At 43.7% G+C, this 18,111-nt stretch overlaps 1 protein-coding gene across 2 annotated transcripts in view; it reads right to left on the minus strand.

Moving 5' to 3' along the window:
- Window positions 1-18,111, minus strand: part of LOC145349910 (receptor tyrosine-protein kinase erbB-4-like) — a 1,005,257-nt gene that overhangs the window by 301,742 nt on the left and 685,404 nt on the right. For both annotated transcript variants that reach the window (XM_080198569.1, XM_080198568.1), the window contains exons 10-12: window positions 11,015-11,088; window positions 8,273-8,363; window positions 2,331-2,530 (exon numbers count right to left, since the gene is read on the minus strand). In XM_080198569.1, the coding sequence (XP_080054695.1) occupies window positions 2,331-2,530; window positions 8,273-8,363; window positions 11,015-11,088 (365 nt within the window). The remainder of the gene's footprint in view (window positions 1-2,330; window positions 2,531-8,272; window positions 8,364-11,014; window positions 11,089-18,111) is intronic.

The raw sequence follows: 18,111 nt of genomic DNA on the forward strand, positions 1-18,111 counted from the left end.
CAAAGTGCAATGGATGCTGAGATGGTGAGTAAATTTAAGGGGAGTTAAGGCAGATTTTTAATTGGTAATGGGTGGAAGGGTTATAGGGAGAAAGCAGGAAAATGGGGATGAGGAGAATATCAGCCATGATTGAATGGTGGAGCCGAAATGGCCTAATTCTGCTCCTATATCTCATGAGCTCATGATAAGATATCTTGAAAATAATGAACAGTTGGTCAGGGCAGTTGTGGAAAGAATGATTCTACTTGTGGAACCTAAACTTAATCCAAACCTGGGCACCATTAATACAAGATCGTCATTAATCAAGCTAGCAGTGAATAAGGAGTCTTTACTCAGATTTGTTACAATGAGGAATCCACTACTTTAGGAAACATCTTAAATGCTTCTAAAAGGAAACTAGATAAAAGAGTAAAGGGCATAGCATGAAAAGCTTCAATTTTGTAAACAGAATGGGAAGAGACTGCTTGAGGACTAACTGGTCTGTTTCAGTTCTGTATGTATCGTGCAATACAATTAAAAAATAATTTTGCCCATCACCTTCAGAATTTCTATTCACTTTCAGTAGAGCTGCTGCCTACTGGTAATCCATTATAGCTTGAATTCTGATCACTTCACAATGCCTTACTATGTACAAGGTATTTCTTATTCATTCTCGTCCTGCCTAGCCACACACAAGCACGTGCTCATCTTTATTTCCATAGCCACATTTTCCTTGAACCAGTTACTATCCTGCTGCCAGAGGCTATTGCTTGAGGGCTGCCATTCTGCATTAAGTATACGACTCAGCAAATACTCTCCAGCACTTACGGTCTGTCAAAGGTGTATAGGAATGACTTAAAGGTTGATAATTGCCCTGCCTGCTGCAGTTGTAAATGCGCCTAGTTTGGGGGCGTTTAAGAGATCCGTGGATAGGTTTATGGACGAGAAGGGATTGGTTTAGGTTAGTGGGTCATTGTTTTGTAACTGGTCGGCGCAACATCGTGGGCCGAAGGGCCTGTTCTGCGCTGTAATGTTCTATGTTCTATGTTCTAATTCACCTGCTTGGCTGCATTATGAATGCACCTTCCACAGCCGTCAAGTTCTGGAGTGGGGCTTGAACCCAGAGCTTCTGGCCAGGGTCAAGTGCTGAGATTTTATGACCTCAGTCAGGTGAGGCTCATAAAATCCCACCTGAGGCCAACAGCGAATTCCGTTCTGCAAGCCTGGCCGTCCCGATTCAGGGCAGGCAATGTGGTAAAATTCCGGCCAAGGATGCAACTCATTGCACTGTCTCATACAAAGATATATCACACGTCAATTACATTTATGAACTGTACTGTGACTACTTTGGCATTTTTATACACTGATTATATTCTTGTATTCAGTGATACTGGTTACTCCTACAAGAAGTCCCCTCATTTCCCATGACTCAGAAAGAACCAATACCACTGAATATAGAAGCTTGGAAGTGTGAAATCCTATTGTGACCTCATGAGTGATCTTGTGTATTCTCCTCCTCACCTTTTGAAGAGTGGACAGAAAGTGAGACGAGGCACAATGGGAAACCAAAAGAATGGTTCATTTTAGATAAGAAGCACAAAAGAATGGTATACATTCTTGACAAAAATTTCCTCAACAACCCTTCAAACCCCCCAACTCTCTGGAACCCCCAGACCCTGGCCCCCCCCGAATCTCTCCACAGCACTCCAACTCCCCCTACCATCCAACGTCCCCCCACCTGACCTCAGAACCCTACTCACCCGCCCTCTTGCCCTGCCCAGCTGACACTATATCCTTCCTGCCACCCTATCTGCTCTTCCACTTTCCACCCTACCATTTGGTTCAGAAGTCCAGGTGACAAATGTGGAGTTCTGGCACTGTGTGAAAAAAATAGGAACAGAGTGGCAATCTGACGGTGTTTGCTACTCGTTAGAAGACTTGGCCCTTTCTCCTTTTATCCTGCTTTCTGACTGTGCCATCCTATTCATCCTGAAAATGGAAAGTGTACTCCTTTTGAGTTTCTCACTCCCTGTTTGAAATTGTAGCAATAAGTAGCAGTTGTTCATTTGGCACATCCCTGCATTCATATCCCCTATAAGAAGATATTTTGAGGAACTAATGTACAACAAAGTAGAATAAGGTGGAAAGAAACATAAAGATTAATTTTAACTTAGTTTGCTGGCCAGAAATCCCACAGGATTGGGTGGAACATCAGTATTAAATCCCATCAGATATTTCTCTGCAATAAGTAAAATTAAGTAATGTTTCATCCAATTCTGTAAATTCCCAATGAGCTGATTGGGTTAAAACTGCTTCTGCCTAGTCTCTTTCCCCTGACTGGTGCTACTTACTGCAATTCTGTGAATTTCTGTTGTTCTTTATGACGGGTTTCTGCAAACTGGTTCTGAAGAGCACAGTCCAGTTGACTGTGTGATAATAGCACAGGTTGGGGTTGTCAGACACGTACACATTGCCCGCACTAATTTCCACCAGAGACTGGAAGTGTAGAGATGTGATCCATTGTTGCTTCAGAATCAGCAGCGAAATCCCACTGCACAAAGGGGAAAAACACACACATGTTGTGAATTAGAGCACATCTGTCATATGTCACAGGACATCATTTTCCAAATTGTGACTGGGAGCCTCAGTAGAAGCTGACGCCCATCAGAAATGAGTGGGTCATTTAGCACCTCATGCCCATGATATCTTGATAGGTACAGCAAGTATATGACACAAGCTGCATGCCTTTAGAGAACCTCACCACCTCTTTTACCCTCTAATAGTCTTATCAATTTTCTTTTGTTGCAAATATAGCGGGGGCGATTCGCAACAGGCTGAGCGACTCAAGCGGAGGCCATTTAGCGGGCTCATCTACAGTCTGCTGGGCACCACAGCCTCCGTGAGTCTCCCGTGGCCGGATTTCCGGTGCTGTTAGCTCTGTGCCAGAAGTTGGCATAGAGCTGCATAATTTATTTAAATCATGATTTGAATGTATTTTACATATAATTAGCAAGCCCGGGACTAAAATCTCCAGGCCAGCTAGCATCTCTTCACCCCCTCCCAACCCCTGCCAGGAATGTATCACTACAGTGGGTTTACAACAGCTCCCCACTTGCAGGGAGCTGGCGACCCAACCACCCTGAAATGAAGGAGGGCCATCAAGGGCCCTCAGAGGGTCAGAGACAAGGGGGAATGCCCAAGGGGCAAAGTGGCAATGCTCAGTGGCATCTTGGCATGGCCCACTGGGCGTCGAGCAGTGCCAACGGGGTGGGGCCTATAGGCAGCAGGGCCTCTGTGGGGGGTGAAATCTGTGGGTGGTCCCGCTGCCACTCTGCACTCGGATCAGTGACAGAGGGAGGGAGGCCAACAGTCGGGGCTGGCCAGCGGGGTGGAGGGGTGTTGGCCTGCTGGGGGAGGGGGTACTGCGGGGATAAGTCGGGGCTGCCAGAGAGGTGGAAGGGTTGGACTGGAGATCGGGGCTGCCGGTTTGGAGTGGGGGTGGGGGCACATCAAGGCTGGCCCAGTCATGTTCAGGGGGCCAGCAATCAGGTGGTGGGGGGGGCACGGGGGCCAAATGGCCAGTGATGTGGGGTCACAAGGCCAGCAGTGCAGGTCTAGGCACTGACAGATTGGCGCATGTGCAAGGCCCACTTAGCACTATGCTACTGGCCTCTGCAGCAGGAATAGGCTCCTGACTTTTAATGAGATTCACGCTAGTGGACTCTGCAATGCACAGAGTGAGGGAAATTCATTTACTCCAGTTTTCATGCGAATTTGACACTTAGAATTATTTTGGGAGAATAGCCCCGATATATTTCAATAGGAGAATACTTTAAGCATCGTTGCACGTTTTGAATCAGCATCTAGCATCTGTCAAAGCCTCAAAGTCTCTCAACTCCAGTCTCAGAAGTGCAGCCCCAGCCATACCAATGGGTTGTCTGACCATGCCAGCCTGAGGGAGGTTTCCAATACAGTGTGAGTTAGGGATAATTTTAATACTGTGCCCACTAGGAACCAGAGAAAACCGTTCCATCTTCCCACTCTCATCATGCCCCTATACATACAATCAAACACCCAACTAATTCCACATAAGGCTCTTACATCTGAGGATTATTTTGAATCCAGATTCCAATAATTGCCACGTGCATATCACCAAAAAGGCTGGTATTTATTGCCCATCCCTATACCTGGAGTGGTGACTCACCAGAATTGACTTTGGGGTGGCACAGTGGTCAACACTGCTGCCACACAGTGCCAGGGACCTGGATTCAATTCCGGCCTCAGGTCACTCTGTGTGGAGTTGGCGCTTTCTCCCATGTCTGAGTGAGTTTCCTCCAGGTGCTCTGGTTTTCCCTCCCAGTTCAAAAATGTGTGGGTTAGATGGATTGGCCATGCTAAATTGACCCTGGTGTCAGGGGGATTAGCAGGGAAAGTATCTGGGGTTACGGGAATAGGGTCTGGGTGGGATTGCAGTCAGTGCAAGCTTGATGAGCTGAATGGCCTCCTTCTGTAGGGATTCAATGATCCTATGATCTTCTTGAACTGCAGCCCATGTGATGGGAGCCAACCCACAGTGCTGCCAGCTACAGTGTTCCAGGATTTTGACTCAATGACAATGAAGGAACAGCAATATTGTTCCAAATCAGTATGATGTGTGATTTGATGGGAATCTTGCAGCTTTGGAAGCTGCTGCCTAAAGTAGCTTGGTATTTGGTAGTATACTTTCTTGTCTGTTATTTTATGTTGAAAGGATTTAGTTCTGGTAGGAAGTCCCTGTCAAGAGAAAGCATTTCACTCCTACCAGTGCACATGACATTGATTGTCTGCAACCACAGGATCTACAAGCCCATGGTGAATAATTGAGATGCAAAGCTGGATGTACATGGTGTGATCGCGTCTGTATTCCTTTGAGAAATGCTAAAAAAAAAACCCTGCAATTAAAGCAAGTACTGTAATTAACTGAATTGCAAAAGAAAATACATATTGTGTGGAAGCTTGCAGCCATCCCAGCCCATCTCGTCAGTTGCTGTCTGCATCATTATTTTAACAGCGTGCTCCAGCTCAGGGCATTTCCAAAAGGCAACATGTCAGTTTGACATCAGATGTAGGTCTACAGGGTGCACGTGCGTTGGGGCAATGTAATGATCTCATTCTGCTGGCCAATTCGCTAACTTGTAATTAGCCGCTCAAAGCAACTGGCAAGATGACATGGAAGCTTCAGAATACAATTGTCAAGTGATTCCTTGGAAGGTTTGTTTATGGCTTCACCTGGCCCTGATGGCTTATAGGTACCCTTCTGTTAGGAAAGGCTGAATATGAAAGGAAACATACGGAGAGCCTGTCATTTCTTTTCTCCCCTTTCTCAAATGATGACTGTTGCCCTGGAATCACGCTCATAGGACTTTACCTGGCAAATAATTAATGGTCTTCTTTACAATTCCCGTCTCTGATATTCTAATGGAGCTTTCAATCCTTTCATCATAAATGCTTGAAGCATTCAAAAACAAATGTTGCATTATATAATTTCAATATTTTGAGGGGATGGATTCGAGTATCATCCTTTTAATTAGGTATCAACCAGTCTTCACCTTTCTCACTGGCTGTATCTGGTTTTCTAATTTGTCCTGGAGGCCCCAAAAGCTTACGTTGTATGTCTACTGTCATGTTGCACACACAAAATCAGTGCCTCCACTGGTGGGATGATGTAATTACAATGTAGCAAGTTTGCACAAGTTGGTGTTATAAGTGCAGATGTAAGAATTTCGAATGGCAAAGACGACAGCAGGTTTGCACGCATATAAGACTTTTAATTTTGAAAGATACGTTAAGCCTTAGGCTGTAAGTTAGTTATCCTCCATTTTATTGCCACAACACTATTATTCTTTTCTCTTCTGTTTAAAGTTATTTCTCCTGTAATGTAAAAAATGCAACCAACAGGCACTTGTGCTCCCCACAACTTCACTTTGATTAAATAAAGAGCCATCACATCAAACCCATTGAAATGGGTTCAATTCCAGCCTCGGGTCATTGTCTGTTTGAAGTTGCACAATCTCCCCATATCTGTGTGGGTTTCCTACAGATGTTCCAGTTTCTTTCCCCAGTCCAAAGATGAGCAAGTTAGGTTGATTGGCCATGCTAAATTGCCCCTTAATGTCAGGGGGATTAGAGGATAAGCACATGAGGTGGCGGGGATAGGGCCTGAGTGGGATTGTTGTCGGTGCCGATTTGAGGGCTGAATGGCCTCTTTCTGCACTGTATAATTCTATGATTCTATAATCATCTCTTATTCTAGCTCACTCTTTGGAATTCATCAACATCTCTCACTCCTCAACTCATGTCTTCTTTCTACTTCCATTCTATGAGGCTTTTAAAACCAAGTTTGGCGTTACCTAAGCAAACGAACCCAGATTCATTCCCTGCTGATGTCCTAAGGCCCTTGAGGCTGTAAAGAAAATGCTGAATGTTATAGTAATAACGTATCCAAGGTGGCCAAGGGCACCAGCTGTCCCAGTGTGAATCCTCCCACTAACAACAGCCCCAAAAGTTCATCAGAGCTAAAAGTGCAAAAGATAATGAGCAGGGGAATGTCCACAGCAGTGTCACTGTGAGAGCATCCCATGGAACAGAAAGATGCAGTGCGGCGTTCAACAAGAAGTTTGGGCAGTCCAACTTTTTCAGCTCATCTGGAAATGACTCTGCCATACAAGAAGGGTAAAGTAGACGAACCATAAGCTGCCTGTGGACACATTAACCTTCTCTGTTCTAAGATGAAGAAGGTATTGATAATATTTCAAGGAAGCTCCACAGTAAATTATAACAAAAAATGCAGATGCTGACACTGTCTGAAAAGTACAAGACATTGATTTTGTTATATAGTCTTTTTAGTGCCTTTTGTGATCTCCTCATACCGCAAAGCACTTTACAGCCAATGAGATGTAGTCACTGTTGTGATTTCAGGAAGCTAATTTTCACACAGCAGGCTCCCATGAACAGCAATGACCCGATGATCCAATTTAATGATGCTTGTTCAAGGATTAATATTGGCGAGGCCAGAGAGTACAGCTCTTTAACTAGTATCATGGAATCTTTTCAGTTCAGATAAAAGGTCAGGCTGGGTCTCGGTTTAACAAATCCTTTGAAAGTTTATACCTCTGCCAGTGTAGCATTAGAACATCCGTCCAGATTCTGTATCCAAGCCACTAGAGTGAGATGTGAACCTCCGACCTTCTGGCTTATAGGTAACAATGCTGCTCATGAACCTCAGCTAACTACGTCCCAAATCTGATCTGGGATTATTACACATGACAGGAGGAGAGAAAATACCAAATAGCGAACCAAAAAAAAGCACTACCTAAAAATTGCTTGTGGAACCTTTAAAACTTTTTGCTAGAATTTGTGCAACATCAGCAAGCCAGCATTTGTTACTCAACTCCAGTTGTCTTGAGTGTACTGAAATGTAAAGAACTGGGAATACATTTCATAGAGTCATAAAATCAATTAGTGCAGAAGAAGCCCTTCGGCTCATCGAGAACACGGTACTCCAGCTGTGGCCTCACCAAAGTTCCATACAACTCCAACATGACTTCCCTGCCTTTGTAATCTATGACTCCAGATTGATAAAGGCAATTGAAAGAGTCCCATTTGCCTTTTTCACCATCTTATTGACATGCCCTTCCACATTGTGAGATTTGTGGACAAACATGCCAAGGTCCCTTTGTTCCATAGAACTTCCTAGCGTTCTACTGTTCATTGAATACTTTCTTGTCAAATTACTCCTTCCAAGGTGTTTCACCTCACATTTTTCAGAGTTAAATTCCATCTGCCCATTTTTATTCATTTGTGGGACCTTGAAGGGCAGTTGAGAGTCAACTACATTGCTGTGAAGTCTGGAGTCACATGTAGGCCAGATCAGGTAAGGACAGCAGATTTCCTTTGCTAAAGGACATTAGTGAACCAGATGGGTTTTTTCGACAATTAACAATGGTTTCACGGTCATCAGTAGATACTTTTTATTGAATTCAAATTCCAGCATCTGCTGTGGCGGCATTCAAACCCGTTTCCCAGAGCATTAGCTAAGGTTCTGGATTAATAGTCTAGTAACAATACCACTAGGCCATTGTCTCCTTTGGATTTTATAAAAATCTGGCAGCTTTCATAGCTTTCACAAATAATTGGATTTGTTGAATTTAATTTCACAATTAGCCACAATTTTGGATCACAACCAATAGCCTGTCACCCTCACAGAACTATGGAAGCAAGTTGTAGATAGATAATAATTAAAGAACTGATTTACCTGTACAGACTTCGGCCACCTATTGTCACCAGGTTAGCAAATACGTTGAAATCTGTCATATTTCTTGGCCACGACTGAATATTCAGGAAACCTAGTGCAAAAAAACCAAAATCAAGATCCTTGACTATTGTGTTGTATTAGAATGGGATGCTCAGGCCAAGTATGCAATATGGTAGGTAAGTAAACTGGACAACACCAAAGATTTTACTCCTCTATTACTTTTCCTGAATATAATACTGCTTCTGATTACTTTGTGCTTCAGCTATCCTGTCTATGATGCAGTCCCAGAGCTGAAAAATCATAAGCACTGAATTCCATTCTAATTCTCTTTCCGCACCTAGTGGTACACTAAGGCAGATTTTTAACTGTTTTCATAGCTAGTAATTCCTGGAACAGGTCGCTAGTCTGTTGCCAGGGGCTTATAGCTGGAGGAGCGCCACTCCACATCAAGTATGGTTGAAGTCTCTCCCAACTTACTGCTAGCCATTGGTGTGTTTGGAAGGATTTACAGCTTGACACACTTAACCTGTCTGACCGTGTTATGAATGCACCTTCCTTGGCCATCAAGTCCTGGGTGGGACATGAACCTGGAGCTTCTTGGATCAGAGGTAGGGATACTACCTATTGCACCATAAGACCATGAGCGTTGAAAGTCAGTGGATACTGGTCACACTGTAACATCACATAACACACAGGGCAATAGCATGATTACAAGCTCCATAAATGTTTACAACAAAAAAAAACAGCTGGTAAAGCAGGAATTAGAAGAACTAAGTTACATTTCATTTGTACTACAACTGACTGGTATGTCAAATTTCATTGTGACTGTCTTCTCCATATGCATGGAGTCATTTTCCTAACAAAAGAAATGAAACAAAATAGGTTTTCATGCAGCTACTGAGGTGGAGAAGAGAGTTATAAAATCATGGAATTACAAAGGACAGAAGCACCCATTTTACTGTGTCTGTGCTAGTTATCCAAACAGTCCCATATGCTCTTTCTCCATAGCCATACTTTCTTCCTATTATGTATTCACTTAATTTCCTTTTGAAAGTTACCATTGAGTCTGCTTTCACCAACCCTTCAGGCAGTACATTCCAGATCATACCACGTAAAAAATTTCTTGTGTCATGCGGTGTTTTTGGTAATTGCCTTAATCTGTGTCTTCTAGTTACCAGTCCTCCTGTGACTTGGAAAGGCAAAACGCACCCTGGATCTGGGGAATATTCCACACCATACAGCAGTGATTCTGGAACATTTTCACCACAGTCCACTTAGATGGGATTAAAGAGCCACCACCCCACCGGGTGCATCATTACTCCCGATACAACATTTTGGTTGAGTAAGTTAAATTTCCTTTGCCATTTGATTTTAGCTACATCCCCCACAGGCCATTTTTGATTAATTTATTTTTGGTTCATATTAAAAAGAGTATAAATAGGAGACAGCTGAGACACCGGAAGAAGATCTGTGAGACTGAACAATTCAATAAAACTCTCAAAGCTCTGCACCTTGATTTTTGTTTCACCAAACTTGGAAGTTTTTAACATACACGTGATGAAAATCCCAGCTCCATGTGTTTTTTTTATTTGTCTGTTTCATATCTTCACACACACTTGTTCATTTTGGGGATCATGGGCAAGTGTTGGCAAGATTAGCACGCTGATCATCAACCTGTAGAATTACATCATTAACATCCTTCCCATGGTTAACAAGTGCAACCACAAGCTCCATAAATGTTGACAACAAGAAATGCTCAAACGGAGTGGGACTTGAACCTGGAGCTTGTGGCTTAGAGGTACAGGTACTACTTACTGAGCCATAAGATCTCACTAGTTTTGTGTTGTAGCTATAGCATAAATCTATGAAACTACCTTGTTGTCATTCTTGCTAATGACAGTCATAGAACCCTACAGTGCAGAAAGAGGCCCTTTGGCCCACTGAGTCTGCATTAAACACAATCCCACCCAGAACCTACCCCGATATCCCTACACATTTACCCACTAATCTCTCTAACCTACGCATCTCAGCACACTAAGGGGCAATTTTTTATCATGGCCAATCAACCTAACCCGCACATCTTTGGACTGTGGGAGGAAACCAGAGAAAACCCATGCAGGCATGAGGAAAATATGCAAACTCCACACAGAGACCGGAATTGAACCCAGGTCCCTGGAGCTGTGAAGCAGCAGTGCTAACCACTGTGCTACTGTGCCATCCATAGGAGCCAGTTTGGTTGTGTTGGATGTCAGCAACGCCCCTGCTAAAGAGGAGGTAGATTGACCAATTACATTTCCTTCCGAGAGACCATTTTGCATGAGTAATAGCTTCATATTTAAACAACAAGAACTGGAATCAGGATATGTTAAAAAAAGTTCCTGCAATCTTAAAGTCAATTATAGGACCCATAAGATGTAGACAGAAGGGTCAAAAACCAATGAAAGAAAAATTTGGGAACTTAGGTGGAAGTAGGTGTTTTTTGCTCAAAGAGCAACAGTGTTGTTGCTGAGGTAAAAGATGGAAATGGTTAATACCAATGCGTTAAACATATTTGAGGCCTTTCTGTGGAAAGAATGCATTGTGAGATGTGGTGAGATGAACTGATGGAGGTCATCAATGAAAAGGTCATTCTTTTCTTTCAGTAACAGGAGTTTCATTGTGATACAAGTTGCTTTTGAAAAATTGTAAAGTAGATGTTAATTATTTAAAGGCAATGGTAGAAGCCTGCTGTATTTTCACTACCTGTTATCTCTCGCACAGTCCGGAAGACGTTCAGCTTCTCTGGATCCAAAGCAGCAATATTATGATAGGGGTCACTGGAAAAAATGGAGAGGCAGTCCGTTAAATAGTTGTCTCACAGAAGCAATTCTGATAAGCCGGCAACAACAACAGCGTGCATTTATATAACATCTTTGACTTGGTAAAACACTCAAGCCATTTCACAGGGGTGTTCCAAAGCAAAATTGATACCAAGTCACAGAAGAAGGAAACATGTCATTTAGCCGAAAGCTTGGTCAAAAGAAGTGGATTGTGAGTAATGCTCTACAGAAGAAAAGCGAGGGAGTCAGATGGAGAAGTCTAGAGTTTAGGCCAACTGAAGGCATAGCCACCAATGGTGGAGTAACTAAAAGTAAGGACATTCAAGAGGCCAGAATTAGAAGGGTACAGATATCTTGGAAGATTCTAAGGTTGGGGAAATTACAGAGATGGGGAGGTGTGAAGCCATGGAGGGACAAGAAAATAAGGATGAGAATTTTAAAATCAAGGTGTTGCCTTACCCAGAGCCAATGTAGGTCAGTGAGTGCAAGGCTGATGGATGAATGGGACTTGGAGCAAACTGGGACTTGGACATAAGAGCTTTAGATAGCTTCAAGTTATGGAGGATGGAATGTGGAAGGCTGACCAGGAGCATGTTGAACGCGCTAATTCTAAAGGTAACAAAGGCATGGATGAGCGTTTCAGCAGCAGATTGAGGCAGGAACAGATGTTAGGGAAGTGGAAATGGGCAAATAATCTTAATCAAAATGTGGATATATGGTTGAAAGCTCATTGTGGGATTGAATATGACACCAAAGTTATGAATAGCTGCCAGAGAGGGGGAGTAGTCAGGGAACAGAGTTTGCTGGGGAGATTGGAGACAATGGCTTTATTTTGTTGAAAGAAATTTCTACTCATCCCCTACTGCAAGTTGCACATGTGGTCTGACAATTAGAGGTAGGGGAAGGGGCTGAATGAGCTGGTGGTGAGGTAAGCATACATATAGAAATTAACATTGTGAATAGGGGAGAGATTAAGTGTGCCTTGGATACAACAGACTAACCATCTGGTGTGATAAAAGTTCACGTTATCTTTGAGAACTTCAGGTTATCTCAGAACAGCTAATTGCATCACAGTTGAAGCAATGTTAGGTATAGTTCACATTTCACTGCATTTATAGTATAATTATTTGTTTCTGCAACTTGCATTTATATAACACATTTAATGTAGGAATACATCCCAAGGTTTTTTACAGGAGCATTGTCTAAAGAAAATTTGTCACTGTGCTATATAAAAAGATATTAGGACAGGTGACCAAATGCTTGGTCAAAGAGTTAGGCAGCTACAAAGAGGAGAGAGGTGAGCTGATAAGGTACAAAGAGAGAATTTCATAACTTAAGAAATAGATGACTGAAGAAAAATGTTGGAATGATCAAAACCAAACACATGTAAAAAGCCAAAATTGGAGGATTGCAGAGATTCAAGGGGGATGGAGGCAGCATGGTGATTCAGTGTTTAACACTGTTTCCTCACAGCCCCAGGGACCCAGGTTCAATTGCAGCCTTGGGTGACTATGTAGAGCTTGCATGTTTTCTGCATGCGTTTCCTCCGGGTGCTCCAGTTTCCTCCCACAGTCCAAAGCTGTGCAGGTTAGGTGGATTGGCTGTGTTAAATTGTCCCGTAGGGTCCCAAGATGTGTAAGTTAGATGGATTAGCCATGGTAAAATGTGTGGGTTTAAAGGGAATAATGCAAGGGAAAGGGCATGGGTAAGATATTCTGTCAGAGAGTCAGTGAAGACTTGATAGGCTGAATACCCTCTTCTGCACGATAGGGATTCTATGATTCTATATAGGTCTAAAAGAGATTACAATGATAGGGCAGTGTTCTCTGAAACAATTACAAACACAAATGTAACCCATTCACATGTAGCCTCAGTGCTTTGGCGGTTATTTTTGTGCATAGTAAACTAATATTGTCTTTGCAATATAGTTGTTCCGTGCAGCAGTTTTTTTTCTGGTGTGCTGCCCTTTAAAATTTTTTTACTCAGCGTTAGTTACGACAGAACAAGACCTGTGGGTTACCTTTTGGACTGCTGCATGGCTAGGGCACCTCCACAGCTTAGCAGGAAGCCAGAGCTGGGAATATACTGCCTGCATTGTGAGACAGTGAAGTGATTGGTTATGGTGGCAATCTCAAAGCTGTGCATCATCAGGAATTTCAAGACAAATTCCAAAGGCAAAGGAGGCAAATAACTTGGCACCAAATATTCCTCTCATGTCTCTCACACTTTGGTTAATTATTTGTTTGATGCAACGTCAAATGATGCAACAAGCATCATTAATGTCACTTAGAAAGCTAATAAAATATGACCAAGAATGTTAATGTCTCAAAAATATTCTGTAGTATAAGCCAACGACAAGTGAAAACATGCACTTACATGGCAGATGCAATGGGAAAAGGGCCAGTATCTTAAGTTATGGGTACACTTTATGTTGGCTTCCCTCGTATTGAATGAAACAAACCATGTCATTCTGTTCCTGTGTCATACCTGAATTTCCAGAAGGTAGTCTGAGTACTGAGTTCCTCACAGCAACATTTCATATCTGGAATTTTGGCACAGAAACTGAATTTGCCCTCCAGTCCTGAATTCCTGGTATATGCATAACAATACCCAAAGCACAAGTTCACAAAATGTACCCTTTGAGGGTGTTAGTCTTGGTTCAGTTGCTAGCACTCTCTGAATCAGAAGACTGTGGGGTAAAAGCAATAGTTAAGGTCTATTGCATTGTCTAGGATGACTTATTTCAAGTATGATGTAAGAATAAGGACCGACTTGCCACTGCAACTTGTATCTATATAGCACCTTTTAATAGAGTAAAATGACTCAAAGCATGTCACTAAAACATAATCAAAGATTGACACTAACCATAGGAGATCTTAGGGCAGGTAAGCAAAGGTTTGGTCAAACAGTAGATTTTAAGGAGGCTTAAAGGGAGGAGAAGTGAAGAGTAGGAGAGGTTTAAATAGGGAATTCCAGGCTTTAGGCCCAGACGGCATGGAAGGTGCAAAGGAATTAAGGGATACTTCAAAGTTCAGAGTTGCACGAGTGCCAAAATCTCAGGGAGTCAGAGGGAGGTTATGTAGCAATATTACATTACATACTATGGCTCAGGTTTCTGTCATGGCGAAAATCGCAGAAATGGCCGCAATTTCTAAGTCCCACCCTTGAACTCAGCATTTCCCAGCTTCTTGGAGGTGGGCATGGATTCGCCCCGGGGTTCACACATATGCAATTCACAGTGGCAGCTGGTCATTTAACCACAAGCTGCCTCCACTGATGTGGGATTTTGGAAGGCTAGGAGTGTACAGCTTGAAACAGGTAACAGGAGGTCTGAACTTGGTGGATTGATTTGGATAGCATGAGTACCTCTTTGAAGAGTGTCCTGAAATCCTCCTTAAAATTGTTAAAAGTGAACTTTTTACTGTTAAAAAACTGTCCATCTGTCAAAGCTGTAAAGTAAGTGTCAAAGATGTCAAATACATGCCTGAGGATTCTATATGGGTTGGCATAGTGAGAGTAAGGGTACAGGGTGGTGGGAATGGGTAAGTATGAGTTGGCAAAATGTTGGCAATATGGGCATGGGTGGGGGGGATGCATTGACATGGTGGATCTGAGGGGCCATGAGGAGTGGGTGAAGGGGTATGAGTTAACATTGGCTAGCATGGATAGAGCACAGGGAGTGTGTGAAAGGATGGGGGTGGTTAGGGCGGATTTTAATTTTCTTATTTATTTATTTAATCACAGCCTCCTTCATTCTTGAGTTCATATTTCAGCCTGCCTCCCAATGCCTCCATGGCTCCCTCAAACAAAAATCCAACCTGTGGCCGGACATTTTTAAAGGTCGGGTTCACCAAGCTGGGACACCTTCTGATTCTTGCACAGGTGATCCAGGAACAAGAACAAGAATGGGTCTATGCCGCTACAAGGCCAGCTTTACTTAATTTAAGCAGAGGCTTCAGATAATATTTTTACCAAGTTGTGATTTTTTCTTTTGCCTGGTGTAACCTGCCCTTTTCAAATCCACCATGAATTTATCTATTAATTTAACTTTACGCTTCAACTGTTTATTGTTTTCATTCAAAATCATGAGGCGTGATCATATTAAATTGGCCATTTCGCACAGCCAGGACTTGAAGGTTTTTAAAAAGTTAATGTTTCCAGACAGAGTCAAGAGTGCGTGGAATGCCACCTCAAAGGGCATTAAGACTGCAGTCACTTGTAGGCTAGATGAAGCAGTCGGAGTTGGGAGTGGGGTTTCTCCCTTGTGAAACATGAGTGAAGCAGTTCAGGATTTTACAGCAAGCAGCATTTTATTTTGTGGCGCTCACTCACAAATTACCACATTTATTAACGTCACAAATATCCACAGAGGGATTCAAACTAATGAGCTGTGTGTTATGATTCTAGCATCAAGCTGCCAGACAAACATCAGGATTCAGTAATTGTCATACTCAGTAAAGTATCGATCAAATGTGGCCAAATAATAAAATTACAATTTTTGCAAATTGAAAGAATATAATCCTTCAGTGGGTTGGCAACCATGTATATCATATATATGTATTAAAAAAATCAAATATCAGCAACGAAAGAAGAGAATTTCACCATCACATCATCTTCCCGGTGGCTGGACACTGAACCTTGTCAGACTTAATTTGAAACTTGTGCCATCAACTGTTCAAAAGGCACCTCAATCTAATTACCCCCCACCTGTCAACGTGACATTTCTCCTTCACTTATCTGCCAAAAAAAAACAAATCAAAAATGCAAGGAAGGCCTGTATTTTGGGCAGAAACAATTTTTGTGATGTAACTGTTTTGTGGGTTGGGTGGGTGGGTGGTTGGTGGGAAGGGAGTTGAAATGTGCCAATGCAGCAATCAAAGCTGAACTAGCTTGCGAGGTGCTGATCGTCCTCAACCATCTGGCGCTGAGTTCGCTCATCTCACCCTGGATGTCTGGGGCACAAAAATCACCCTGATCCAAAATTCTCAGCTTTTGTTGGGCAGCTCAGTGGGTGGCACTTACATGGGCAGATTTCAAAAAACAGCGGGGGCAATTTTATGGGAAAGATTCCAAGTGTTCAGCTAGTGTGAAAATGGGAGAGCTTCAGATCCGTTTTTTGCCTTTACTCCCAATCTTATGCACTTAGTGCGTGAAAAATGGACTAGACTGTATTCAGCCACTCGAGGCAGTGGGCAAGGCTTCACTCACCAGACAGCCTGCTCAAGCAAGCTAGAGGGAGCCAGTGCACATACGCAAACCTTTGTGGCTGCATATGCACAACTGCAAAAGCAGAGGCCTGACGGAAAGAGAAGGGATCTGCCAGGCCTCTGCTACTGTAGCTAGCCTCAAAGAACCCGCCTGACATCTCCCCAGCTATCGTGGGGGCCCACAGCCAATCGCAAGCCCCACACACCCAGAAATATCAGCCCCCCCCTGCCCCACCAATCACCTGCAGAGCACCAGCGAGCCTCCCCTCCAAACCCCCTCCCCCAATTGCCTGCACAAGGGCAGTAGGCCTTCCCTCCCTGATTGGGCCCCCTTCAGCCCCATAGGCCCCACCACTTTCAGGCTCCACTCCCATAGACCCCACCCCCATTTAACTATACTGAAAATAAATTACATAAGAACATAAGAAACACAAGAAACAGGAGCAGGAGTAGGCCATTTAGCCCTTCGAGCCTGCCCCGCCATTCAATAAGATCATTGCTGATCTGTCGTGGCTCAGTTCCACTTTCCCGCCCTCTCCCCATAACCCTTAATCCCCTCTCTTATCAAAAACCCATCAACCCACGTCTTAAAAATATTTAGCGAGGCAGCCTCCACCACTTCAGCGGGCAGAGAATTCCAGAGATTCACCACCCTTTGAGTGAAGAAGTTCCTCCTCAACTCCATTCTAAACCACCCCCCCTTTATCTTGAGGCTGTGCCCCCTAGTCCTACTGTCCTTTCTGAGCGGGAAGAGTCTCTCCACCTCTATCCTATCCATCCCATTCATCACCTTATACGTCTCAATGAGATCTCCCCTCATTCTTCTAAACTCTAACGAGTACAAGCCAAGTTTATTCAGCCTCTCCTCATAGCTCAACCCCCTCAACTCCGGCATCAGCCAAGTAAACCTCCTCTGCACTCCCTCCAAGGCCAAAATATCCTTGCGTAGGTACGGCGCCCAAAACTGCACACAGTACTCCAGCTGCGGCCTCACCAATGCCCTATACAGCCGCAGCAAGACCTCCCTACTTTTATATTCAATCCCCCTCGCTATGAAGGCCAGCATCCCATTCGCCTTCCTGACCACCTGCTGCACCTGCAAGCTGGGTTTTTGCGACTCATGCACAAGGACCCCAAGGTCCCTCTGCACCGCCGCCTGCTGCAGTTTTTCACCATGTAAGTAATAGTCCTTCCTACCATTATTCCTACCAAAGTGGACCACCTCGCACTTGCCAACATTAAATTCCATTTGCCAGTTCCTGGCCCATTCGCCCAGCCTATCTAGATCCTTCTGTAGACTCTCCACACCCTCCGCACAATTTGCCGTTCCACCAATCTTGGTGTCATCAGCAAATTTCGACACCCTACACTCGGTTCCCTCCTCCAGATCATCTATATAAATGGTAAATAGCTGAGGCCCCAGCACCGACCCCTGGGGCACTCCACTCGTCACCATCCACCAATCCGAATAGCACCCATTGACTCCCACTCTCTGCCTCCTATTTGACAACCAATCCTCTATCCATGCTAACACCCTACCCCCAACTCCATGTCCCCTGACCTTCTGCAATAACCTCTTGTGAGGTACCTTGTCAAACGCCTTCTGAAAATCAAGAAAGACCACATCCACCGGATCTCCTCTATCCACCGCCCTAGACACATCCTCATAGAACTCCAGTAAATTTGTCAGACACGACTTCCCTTTAACGAAACCGTGCTGCGTCTGCTCTATCAAGCAATTCCTCTCAAGATGCCTCGCTATTTCCTCCTTGATGACAGATTCTAACATTTTACCTACAACAGACGTTAAACT

The sequence above is a fragment of the Carcharhinus amblyrhynchos genome, chromosome 11, assembly GCF_965287045.1.
Source record: "Carcharhinus amblyrhynchos chromosome 11, sCarAmb.v2.hapA, whole genome shotgun sequence".
NCBI classification, from domain to species: domain Eukaryota; kingdom Metazoa; phylum Chordata; class Chondrichthyes; order Carcharhiniformes; family Carcharhinidae; genus Carcharhinus; species Carcharhinus amblyrhynchos.